General features: G+C 38.2%; 1 protein-coding gene across 4 annotated transcripts; it reads right to left on the minus strand.

Moving 5' to 3' along the window:
* Positions 1–1,902: 1,902 nt before the first annotated feature.
* inpp5kb (inositol polyphosphate-5-phosphatase Kb) lies at positions 1,903–10,940 on the minus strand. 4 transcript variants are annotated; one of them, XM_085174735.1, is made up of 14 exons: positions 10,395–10,940; positions 8,965–9,007; positions 6,647–6,751; positions 6,300–6,408; positions 5,815–5,931; positions 5,328–5,503; positions 5,122–5,233; positions 4,938–5,047; positions 4,819–4,845; positions 3,643–3,856; positions 3,422–3,559; positions 3,237–3,320; positions 3,045–3,149; positions 1,903–2,835 (listed from the first exon to the last, which is right to left on the minus strand). In XM_085174735.1, exons 2-14 carry the CDS (start codon positions 8,997–8,999, stop codon positions 2,767–2,769), a joined length of 1,401 nt encoding a protein of 466 aa, XP_085030861.1. In that variant the 5' UTR covers positions 9,000–9,007; positions 10,395–10,940; the 3' UTR covers positions 1,903–2,766. The 4 variants fall into 4 exon arrangements, with proteins under 4 accessions (XP_085030861.1, XP_085030862.1, XP_085030859.1 ...); XM_085174736.1 differs by lacking the exons at positions 8,965–9,007; positions 10,395–10,940 and adding exons at positions 4,500–4,607; positions 7,102–8,327; XM_085174733.1 differs by lacking the exons at positions 8,965–9,007; positions 10,395–10,940 and adding an exon at positions 7,102–8,322.
* Positions 10,941–12,335: the final 1,395 nt, after the last annotated feature.

Consider the following 12,335-nt stretch of genomic DNA (forward strand, 5'->3'; position numbering starts at 1 on the left):
GCAATGAATTATGGGAAGTAGCCGTGCTCCTTCCTTCTCGATAGACGGAGTCCAGTCATCTTTACTTTCATAATGTCTCTGTAAGATCGAGCTTTCTTAAATGTCCTATCTTATGAACTGGACAGGAAACTAACTCTCACAGGGGGGCATTTACTCAAATTTTCTCAAACTTTTTTATTCCATATTTTATTCCATATTTATTTAGATATATAAAAAATGAATAGAAAAATATTCATATTTATTCGGTTTAAATAAATAAATAAATAAATGAAAAAATATGCTTGCACTCCCACACCTTATGCATAATTACAACTATACACGTCGTGTAGACTCGGAGAAATGTAGCCAGGATTTGAGACAGTAGAAAAGCATCTGTGTGTTAAACTGCAAATGCAAAGCAGGAGACAAACAGGAGAGACATTATCTCCAGGTGCAGAAGTGGATCAATGAACTCACCACACACTAGGGGAGCTGACTGTAAGTGCAGGATGTCCTCAACAGATTTCCATTTGTTGTGCACTTTTCGAGTAGGCTCATGCTTTTAAAACTAGCTGCACAGTTTGATGAATGACCTCTTTTCAGTTTTGCAAGGCAAGATGGGTACCTCCCAAAATCTGACCTGAATAAGACTATCCGTCCACTCACTGGCCTCCTAAGTAATGCTGGTTTACCATGGCAGTCGAATTGCAGAATCACTAAAGCAAGGTGATCCTAGTAGTAAAACTGAGCTTGCACTGTAATAACTTAAGAGAGATATGGGTGTTTCAGTTTTTCAGTACCAAACTATGTGAATTAGTGTAACTTATAGTTGGAAAAGTGTATCAGTATAATTCAGCTGGTGAGGCACAGTGTTATTATTATTATTATTATTATTATTATTATTATTATTATTATTATTATTATTATTATATTATCATTATCATCATCATTATTATTATTATTAATAACAACAACAACAACAACAACAATAATAATAATAATGATAATAATAATAATAATAATAATAATAATAATAATAATAATAATAATAATAATAATAATTATTATTATTATTATTATTATTATTATTATGTGACTCTTCTATATCCAAAGTTGTACTGCTGGATTGAGATCTGATGGCTGTGGAGGCCTTTTGAGTACACTGAACTCATCATCAAGTTCAAGAAACCAGTCTGACTTTCCAATTTTGGTCAGGCTGTGCAAACTGCAGCTTTAGTTTTCCAGTGTGGTCTTCTGCTGTAGCCTGTCTGTTTCAAGATTTGACGTGTGTTCAGAGATGCTATTATGTATACATTGGTTTTAACTAGGTTTTTCTTTTTGTTTTTTAATTACTAGTTTCTGGTCATTCTCCTCTGACATCTGCCATCAACAAGACATTTTCACACAAACAATTGCTGCTCACTGGATATTTTCTCTTGTCTGGACCATTTTCTAGAGAAGGTTTTGTGGGAAAATTGCACTAGATAAATATTTTTGGACAGACTATCAGCAAGTCTTGCACCAACAATCATGCCACATTTGAAGTCACTTAAATCACCTTTCCTCTCCATTCTGATGATCAGTTTGAAATTCAAAAGGCTATCTTGATTATTTCCACATGCCTACATGCACTGAGTTGCTGCCTTGTGATTGGCTTATTAGATACTAAGAGAAATAGCTTATCCAATTTTACTACCTATGATGTATATATAAAATCTTTAATGACACTCAGATGGCCATAAATGGGTATCCTACAGTTCTATATGTTATCTATCAATGCAGAGAGTAGACAGTTCCATGTTTTCTTTGGAGTACACTCGGGACAATATCACCATAATCACTGTTGTGCTTATTACTATTGCTTTGTTGGTTAAAGCAAATTTGACTTTGCATATGAGTTAGTGCAAAATAATACAATAACTCTCAGATTACAAGCCTCCAGGCCTTTAATCACTGATAATTAAAGTGACCCACTGCCCATCTTTTTTCACTGATTAGTCACACATTCATATCCTGAAAACATACTGGATCTTTTTAAATAAACAAATTCACAAAAAATATTTAGTTTGTCTTGCAGTATATTTTTAGTGTGCTGATACGATTCATGCATGCAGTGTGGGAGATATAACACATTTTCATCAAGAGGAAAACAGACAACCTGCATTCACATTTTAAAGATAAGCCACTGCGATCACACATACATTTTCCCAGCACCTCCCTGCCACTTGTTCATTTGCACACATCCTACAGGTTGCTGCATCGTTCATTGGATCAACCAGCTGACCGTTGGATGATATTTTTCTGTGTGATGTTCCTCTCTAAGATTCTCATATTCAACAGTTTCTGCAGACAACCCATTGCAAGAAATTTCAGTTGCAGGGTGCATCTTTCTTCACTGAGACAGCACATATAAAACAAAAGAGCACACTCTTCTACGCAATGATGTTTTGCACCTTTTGTATTAATCTGCACCGGCACGGCAGTTTGACACGTGTTCTCCGTATATCTGCTCTAACAGGGTCTGTGGATAGACTGAGGCTACTCATTAAAGTTTTTTTTTATTAGAGATCTTGTTTCAGCAAGAGTGAGCCTGAACCTTAAAGGCAAAGTAGGAAATAACAAACTGGAGTTTACATGATGACAAATTGTGGGGGCCAACATGAATGACAGAGTCTGCTCATCCAGTAGATTAAGGAGTTAACCTCGGGGCAATTTTATAGCCTGATTCAGATCTGTGTGACTTTGCAGTGGAGAGGAATAAGACGTGGCACTGCAGAGAATCTGTTCTTATTTGTTGACTCCATTGATATCCTCGGGAACCAGGCCTTCCATGACAGCCCGCTTAGACTCCAGGATCTGTAAGAACCAAAGAGAGTGCAAAATAAAGCACACTGCCATGCTTGCTTCCTTCTCCAAACACAGAGCATTAATCTCTTATGTAGGTACACCTGTATTAACAAAATTCTACATTTAAATAGTCTTTCGTGGATGCATTAAATTGTATGTTTAAGAGTTGAAAAAAATATCTAACTATAAAACTACAGATATGATAGTGAAGCAGTTACCTGGAAGCTATCACTGAGGCCAGTGATGCTTTGCATGTTTGTGCTGTAGTACCCCAAAACGTACTGTCCACCTAACAGAGGAATCTGACCTTTATCCACAGAAATCTGCAACAACACATGTGTGCATGTTAATGAATAATGCATTCATAAAGAATTTGTTAATATGACATAAACGCTGCACTTCTACTTTACCTGTATGACTTCATTTATCTCTGGCAGTTCATTTTCTCGAACCCAAACAAAGGTTTCATAGTCAGATGCAGTCTTAAATCCCACCTGAAGCGCAAGAAAGTCAGTCCAAATCCACACAATTATAATATATAAGGTTTAAATTATTTATTTATTGATTTTTGTTGTCTTTACATGAGTCCTAGTACCTTGTACAGGCCGATCCAGTCCCACGTAGAAGACATAAAGTCCTCCAGGACAGAGTAGGTCAAAAGTGCATCCTGGCCTGCGCTCCATATGCCCACAGGAGACACGCGCACCAGTGGTGTGTCAAAGATTTTTCTCAGCTGCGTGAAAGATAAGAGAAAAGAAAAATATTTTTAAAGAACGTTTGAAAAAGCAGAGGTCTATGCAGTGCATTTGCTCTCACCTCCAGGCTGAAGGTTGCAATGACAGGCTTGTGGTCGCTGACTCCATAGCTCATGTCACTGGTGTATTTATCCTGGGTGACCAGGACTGGATACTCATCCTGTTCTTCATCTGTGGAAGTTGATGCCTTCTCATCATCTTCCTCTGATGGCAGGGGCTTGGGTTTGATCCGCCAGAGTATCCGGTCTGTCCATGCCGGCTTCCTCTTCTTTCCACTGAGAATAGAATAGAAAAACAGAATAAAATAGCCCTTTATTGTCATTGTATATCCACATTGAAATTATGGGTGCTCCACGCCGAGCAAAAGGAACATGACTGTTGATTATACAACTTCTATCTAAAAAAATTTTTTTCTCTATTGCTTACCCTTTAACACATTTCCATTTATGTCTATCCATACAAATCTACATACTAATTCCTATGAAAAAATAAGTGCTGTTAAAGAATGCAAACCAAACACATACATATGCAGTACAAGGCTATACCTATAGTGTAGCATGCATATGAGAAATGATGTAGGCTACATGCTAAGTAGCATGTAATGGTACTGCTAAGCAGTTAGTACCATTGACAGGGTATTACAGCTTATGCACACATTAATTTGCTGTAAAAGGCAAAATGTGGATTACACAGGAACAAAAAGAGGAAGGAGTGCAAACAGTGAGGTGCTGGGTGCAGAATGGAGTTCTGGTCTAATGAATATGCAGAACATGTCTGCCATTTATCAGTCATATTATGCTTACAAAACCCATTTGAATCTTGTTGCTTATGCCAGTGTCTCCATACACTTTGTGAATGTGGGTTATATCTAAGTAACCCTCAAGGTGCCTATCCTATACACAGGACCGAGACACCCACCTAGGCAGATCTAGTATCCAGAACCAGGCCCCCAACCATTCAGAGAGGAGCACCCAGGTGAGAGACGTGAGTAGCAAGAAGAGGGTGGTGCCACAGAGCTGCAGGGGCCTGAGTCTGTTTATTGTTAGGGAAGAGCCTCAGTGCTCTGGATATGAGTTGGAGAAAGAGCTGCTACCTTGTTCATCTATAAATCAGGTTTATAGATGCCATGGCTGCTTTGAGCTTCCATTTGGCGTGTCTTGTTTTGCTACAACTAAAGATGTGGTGGCAAAAGCTGATAAAGGAATGTGGGGGATGCAAAACACAAAAGAATTCTTACTTTAAACCCAACCATGTCTTTGGAGTGCTGTGCAAAATTAAAATGGAAACGAGGACACAAATAAGGCTTACAAAATTTGCCGATCATGTGTGTGTAATACAGATTTTTTAGCATGTTACCTGGTGTCATAGGTGTCGGAGTTACGGTCAAACTTGTAGGTGGGTTTAAAATTTAACGGTCCCTCCTCAAATTCCTGCAGGAAAGCTTCCTTCTTCTTCATCATGATGAGCTGCAGGAAAATGAAAATAATGAGCAAGTGTGTGTTATTATGTGTGTGTGTGTGTCCTCACACTAGTACAATACCTGGTCTTTGCCCCACAGCAAATTTAGCCGGCCGCTGTTGATGGATGAGCGGAGAAAGTGCAAACCGTGATCTGCGATGCGGAAGTTCAGATCACCAAGCCAGAACACCACCCTGTGGAAAAGCCGCGGAGCCACATTTTACTTGCACAGCAGCCCATGTTGCATATATGCATAGTATTTGTGTGCCTCTGTGAAGGAGTCCTGACTTGTGGTCCCGGATTTGTGGGGTGTCATAGATGTCAAAGTCTTGCGTCTCCAGTATGTACTCAAACTCGTCAACGCGCTGCAAAGCGTTGTTCATGTGAGCAGCTAGGTGGCAGTTGAGGAAGCAAAGCATGTGTCCATAGAAAGAAAAGCGTACAGACACTCCTCCTTTGTTACCCTAACACAGACACACACAGGAGAACAAATACAGTCTGTGAAGAAGACTAATTATAAAAAAGTATCTCTTTTAACCTGGATTATGGATTAGACACAAGTTTTCTATCCCAGTGTTCTGACTGCTTTCAGTGTTCTTTGTTTGTGATTTCTTTCTGTCAAAGCTGCTGCACATTCCACTAAACAAACACAATGGACCTTTCATGGTGCGTTTAAACCCTACAGCATCTGATGCCAATGGGATTCCTGGTGTGCACACAGTGTGGTTGTCTACAAGGTTCAGGGATAACCAGAGCTCCCATTCTAATTTCCTACCCAGTAGCCGAACACGCCGGTCCGAGTGTAGGTGGTCTGGATGTTTCTGATGTAGGGAAGATGAATCTGTTTGGCAAACAGCAGCAACAGCAAACCCTGCATCCTCACTGATGTGACCTAGACACAGATGGAGACAGTAAGATTGTATTAAAGTCAAAGTCCAAATTATTTATATAGCACATTTAAAACAACAACCGTTGACCAAGGTGCTGTACAATTAGGATAATTAAAAGAAATAAAAACATACAGAGATATGATAAGAGTTAAGAAAAAGAATCATAAAATTATTAAATGTTGTAGATTATGCAGCGTTTCTTTTCTTTTTCTTTTCCTCTTTGAATCTCAAACAGTTTAACTGCAACAGTATAAAAAAGTATGTAATAATATATTTTATGTCTCTTTTATGGATGAAAGAAAAATACAGCCGATTGAAGAGACACATAAAGACAAATATTTCTCCCTTTCCTTCTTCTGTCTTCTCTGACCTTCACAAAGCCTCTGGGTGCCAGTGAGTTCATGAAGACATGGCTCCAGGAGTTTTCTGATATCAGATCTGTGATGAACCTCACTGGGGTGGCGTTTACCTCCTGAAGGCTAACACGCAGAAAAATTAAAAGAGACAAGTAATGACAGTCTAATGTCTTTGATTCCACTGCTGTGATTCATTATGAATATATATATATATATATGTATATATATATATATGTATATATATATATATATATATATATATATATATATATATATATATATATATATATATATATATATATATATACCATAGATTATTAGCAACATTTAAAACTGCACTGTCAAAAATGTTATTTCTTACCCAATAACATAGAGATCTGGAGGCGGCTGGGCATCTAGTTGGAGCAAAGAGGTGGCATCTTCAGGAGGCTCTGCTGTGGCCACATTCCAGGTCACAATGTGGATCCTTGTGAGAAAAAACTCCCAAATATTATTTACAACGCTACAAAGCTACACTGTGCATGCTCAACAGTTTGTGTCCTCAAAAAGAGCAACACTTATACCATAAAAATACAAAAAGACCCTTGATAACATTTACCAAAATACACACTTTTGTAATCTTATAAGTTAAGTGGAACCCACTAAGAACCACAGATATTATTTTCACAAATACCACTTTAAGAGCCTATTGATCATTTCTGCACTTTTTGATATGAACTATATTAGTTGCTATGATATGCCTGTTTCTTTAAATCAAAGTTTAAAAATGATTTTTCTTTTACAAGCTTTTTAAAAGCCCAAAGTGTTAAAGTCAACCTGAATGCATCTGTGGGAATGAAGCGTCCACAGAGCTGAAATGCTTCTTCCAGCATGCGTGACACCTCTTCACTGGCTTCGTCGTCAGAGCTCATGTCCTCGATGCAGGTCAGCAGCTGGGACAAACGCTGGCGAAGAACCGTCTTCGACTTTGAGCCCTGAGATGCCGAGCTGCTCGTGCTGTCTGAGCGCACACGTGGACTGTCTGTTAAAAGTTCCATCTTTGAAGTTATGCCTTAAAAAAGGGTCTTCCCGGTGTATGTGACGTAGTAAAGTTCAGGAGGTTCTTCAGTGCACAGCAGTAACTACTTAAAATAAACATAAAGAAAGAAGGAAAATCCTACGGAAGACAGACCTTTGGCTTAACTTCTCAGACTTCTGTGGTTGGGATAGTTGTAGCCATCTGATGCGAGAGGCCACCGGTCCCTTTGTCCACTCGACTGAGAGTAATATGAACTGATTCCTAGTTAGTCAAATCTCTCTCTGCATGTGCTTCAGGCAGTTCTTCTTTAAAGTCCTCCAAAATAGCCAAGTTGAACAACTCAAACGCCGTGGGTGAAGGTTGCTGGTGGAGTCCTTTCTCTGGCAGAGTCTTGTGTGATCTGGCTCCGATGGAGCAGCGACTGACAAAGCAGTAGGGTTGACTCGGGAAAGCAGGCAAGAGTGAGTCAGATTTGGAGTATAATCACAGGCAGGAGACAGGCATGTGAACGTGTGCGTGTCTTTTACTGTGAGTGTGTGCAGCCAAAGAAAGTGCAAGAGGAGGCTGATCCTCCATCAGTATTGCTGCAAGACCTGGGCAAACCTTCAGCTTTTCTAAGAGGTTTACCACCGCTATTCTTCATCAGCTGAGCACATAGAACAATGCATGTGACCCACAATTACACCCACGCACCGGTGACGAGAGAAAATATCAGCTTTGGCTTCTTCTGGCGTAAATCTGGGCTCTTATTATATAGACGAAAGGTTATCTTTGTAAACCGGATAGAGGTCGGAGAGGAGTTACAAGCAGCTTTAGACTGACTCACAGTTTTATGACAAAAACGCAAATCATTCTGATTACCAAGTGTTACAGCACACTTAATAGATGTGGGAGCATATTAAGCAATCATTAAGCAATCTGCAGCTGCGGCGCTTTTTGCCTAATACTTAAATGGATTAAAGATTTAAAAACCATAAGTGCAGTGAGATAATTATTTAATTCCTAAAATTTTAACATCTAATTAGCCACTAAAACACTTTTCTTTGCAAAATGACTCGATTAGAAACCGCTGGATCTTTCCTTACACAGGACTTAAAATGATCCTGAACTATACAAACAAGTTTTTACTTTTCTGAAGCTAAAAGCGAAACTCAATTTGCTATTAAATTCTAAAAAATAACGTGCTGATTGTTGTGTGTAACTGAATAAGTGTATGTAACTGAATGGTTTATTAATGGCTGTAAAGCAGAAATACGAAGAAATGGGGACAGGAATAAAGAAAAGTATTTATAATCCTTGGTGTCCCAATCCTCCCTTTCAGTTCATGTAACAGTGTCACATGCAAAGACTTAGGGCAAATTCTTTAGCAAGCAGAGGTGTTAAGTAGATAATCAAGGGGCTCACTGGTCAGAAATGATGAATAGAAAACTATTTAAGTTTTCTCGCAGATCTATTAATACTCAGATCCTGCAGCCACAAGTTACTTATAAAGACTATGAAACTGATTATGAAATGCAAGCTGGGAGGGTCTTTTGTTTTACTATCTCTACATGTGATCTGTGCTTTCCCTCACATTTATTTCCATCTCTGACTTTGTTCCTACCTACTTCGTATCCTTTCATTTACATTAGGAGACAAAGACAGAATTGTGCTGGTCTTACCTGCACTTGTCTCTTCCAACCCTGCCGGTGTTCATTTTCTCCCCTGTAGGCACACATACACACACAGGCTTGGGCAAAATGTAAGCAAATAGAAATGCCAGGTGCTTTATCCGTACTACATTCAGTTTGCTGGGAGCATAGACCAGAGCCGGGCAAAAATAACTAAACAGACAAAGCCTAAACCTGACAGGGATGCCCCGGAGTCATTTCTCAAATTGCTTTTTAATCACGTCTAATCATGGTTAGCCTCAGCCGTGTTAAAGTGACAGTGCCCTGAAGATCACATGTAAACACAGGAAGACTTGAGAGTCATTTTTGGACATATTTTTAATAAAACTTTATCAAAAATGCTGTAGAAATTATTTGACTTTTTAAAGCTAATTATAAATACAGGGGGCAATGCATATTTGTTGCCGTTGGCTGCTCTGGCCTTTGAACTAGTTGTAAAGTAAGTAAAGAAAACAACAACAATGTCCTGGACTTGTGACTAGACTGTAACAGCAACACCTTGTCCTGTTTGTGTCAAAGTTGTCTAATAACTGTGGCTTTGTTATGATAGCTTAGATTATTTGTTTTTCTGGGTTTCTTCCTCACCACCAACCCTTGCTGATGGCTGTGATTGGACACATTAAAATTAAATTTAACTGAATTTGATTTGGCCACTTGGGGGCAACAATGTGCACAACAAGCTGCACGCTAACATATTTGTTATGGCTAACACTCTTTTAGCAAAGTAGTTGATGGTAGTTCATATAGATATAGATATTAGTCTACTGTTAAACTGGCAATATGACTACCCACATAACATATGTAAGTCCAGTGTCTTTACATTTTATCTCTTTTATTTTTGTTGTGCTCTTAATTTAGATCCACAGCAAAATATGCAATTTCTTACCTAGCTAACTGTTTAGAACATTAGCCAAATTAGCTAGTGAGGTCAATTTCGTGCATATCAGTGTAGATATTAACCACAATAACAACTTGCCACAATACAATAATCGAGGCTATGACAATATGCAAATTTTTATCAAAGAAGAAAAAAAAAATACAATTTAAAAGGCAGAAATTATTTTATTTATTCTTCTATTCTAACTTTTGTTATCAATATTATTCAATTTTAATTATGCATCAATTAAGTTAGTTGTTTTTCACTGACAAGTTTTTTGTTCTTTATAACAATGTTACTAACTTCTGTTTTCTATACCCTTATTATAAGCCCCTCCTTGAAAAAGTAACGAAGTCCTAACTTTGGTATTTTAAATTGACCAGTGATTGCAAGAGAAACAGATTGTTGTGCCGTATTCATACTTGCCAACTGCTAGTGTGCTGTAACAAAAACCCAAAAAACAAAAAACCCCACGCAAAGAAGTTACTGAGATTGTTTTGCCTTATGAGAACAAAAGCATCCCTCTGTCTAACTAAACCATTACCTTTGTCTGTGTGTCTGTCTTGTGGTATCCGGAAAAGCAGTAGACCCTGTGTGCACAGATGACAGAGATGTCCAAAGGGAATCTGTTTTCCTGTGGTGAGGCTGGTTTGACTGTTTGATACTGTTTTTGGTTTCCTCACTTTGTTCTCCGCTGCTCCCCTCCTGGGTGCAAATTCCCACACACAGCCCACGCTGGACTTAAGCGTAACATCGGATCAAGCTATTATCCCAGGTTGGTTAACAACCCAGTGAGAAAGTGTTTATGAATAGACATGTCTGTTTATTGACGCATGGCATTTGTTGCACTAAAGCCTGCTTTGCATGAAACAATCCTTCATTTTCTTAACAGTATGGAATGTGAAAGGTGCTCTGCATTACACATTAAAATGCTACTGTATAAGGATTTTATTGACTGTGTAATGCTTTAATTACGGGGATTCATTCTGTTATTTTTGTGGTCTTGCAGGATGGTTGTGCATGATATAAATAAGCCACCTATAGGAAGAACGAAGAAAGGTTCTCAACAGAACAGACGCAAAGATTAAAACAACCAAAATCACAACTTAAAACTTGATTAATACTTTCTGATCTTTTCTGAAATTTTCATTCATATTTCTACTAGTAAGCTCAGTTTTGTTTTTACTGCTAAGCTAAAATATCCTCAGTGGTTCATTAGTAAATTCAAATATTCCCTCTCAAACACCCAGCTCGCAGCCCTGGCCCATCCTCTGCCTCATAATCAGGATTTAAAGTAATCTTTGCCACAAAAAGCCTGATTAGTTCTACCCTGCCTACAGTGTTTGTGTCTGTATGTGTGTGGTGTCTGCTGTCTGTGTGTTTTATGGGTCCACCAGAGGCACCAAAGAATAATATTCAAAAGTCATACTTTGTAGCTTTAATTAACATTTGATGATTTCAACAACTGCTGATTACATCAGTTTTGATTTATTTTGCTAAGACAAGGCAATGTTCATTTTTTAGCTTATATTTGAACCGTTTTTTGACTGTCTGTCTCCCATGTTTAAATAATCTCACACCTATGACATCCATTAAAATGATTTTTTAAAAAAGCATTCACATCAAACTTATGTACAGTTGCTTTGTTTCTTTTTATTTAGTTCTTTATGTCTCCAATGTACAGTAGTGTTATTAGAAGATAAAATGACAAAAAGGCACAAATTCACAATAAAAGAAAGAAAAACAGGAGACGAGTTAACAGGAGTGAGAGAGAGAGCGAAAGTAAGAGAGAGAAAGAGAGATTTAACGATTTAAAAACAGTTTGGGATTATTATGGAATCATTTGGTTTCATACTCTGATTATAAATCGAGGAATCTAACAACAGATAACTATGAGATTGTCTCTGTTAAACCACGTTCTCTCACATGTTTGTAGGTTCAGACTCTTAAAAACATCAGTATCTGTTCTCAAACAACCACATATATTTGTCCTTTCTCGTGTGTAGCTTTAAGCTCCAACACTCCAGCACCCAGTTGAAGCTGCTCCGAAATGTAGAATAATTTCCCCTCGATTCCCCCACTACTAACCACAGGAGGGCAAAGTCTAACTCGTGCCCCGGCGTCACGAAGGGCCGACGCCATCAGCTAATTATGTGGATCAATGAAGTGACCCAAGCTGCCGTTCCTTTGCAGAGAGAAGTCAGTGTAGTTCAGAGACTGACAACAGAGGTACAACATTCAGAACAAAAATATATATTTATACACTGTCCTGCCAATGAGACGTGGTACCTGTGAGGGAATAATGAAGGACAGGAAATAGCAAATAGGCTCTTTTCTTATTTTTTCCTCCAAATGTGAAGTGCTGCTTCACTTGAGCAGCCTAAACATCTGTAACAATATGTAAGAATGCCTTTTTATGACTACAGTTGACAATATTCCTCAAAATGTCTTATCACTACTAAATTCCATATAACTCAACATTTTC

Source organism: Neolamprologus multifasciatus, chromosome 10, assembly GCF_963576455.1.
Source record: "Neolamprologus multifasciatus chromosome 10, fNeoMul1.2, whole genome shotgun sequence".
In the NCBI taxonomy this organism is placed as follows: domain Eukaryota; kingdom Metazoa; phylum Chordata; class Actinopteri; order Cichliformes; family Cichlidae; genus Neolamprologus; species Neolamprologus multifasciatus.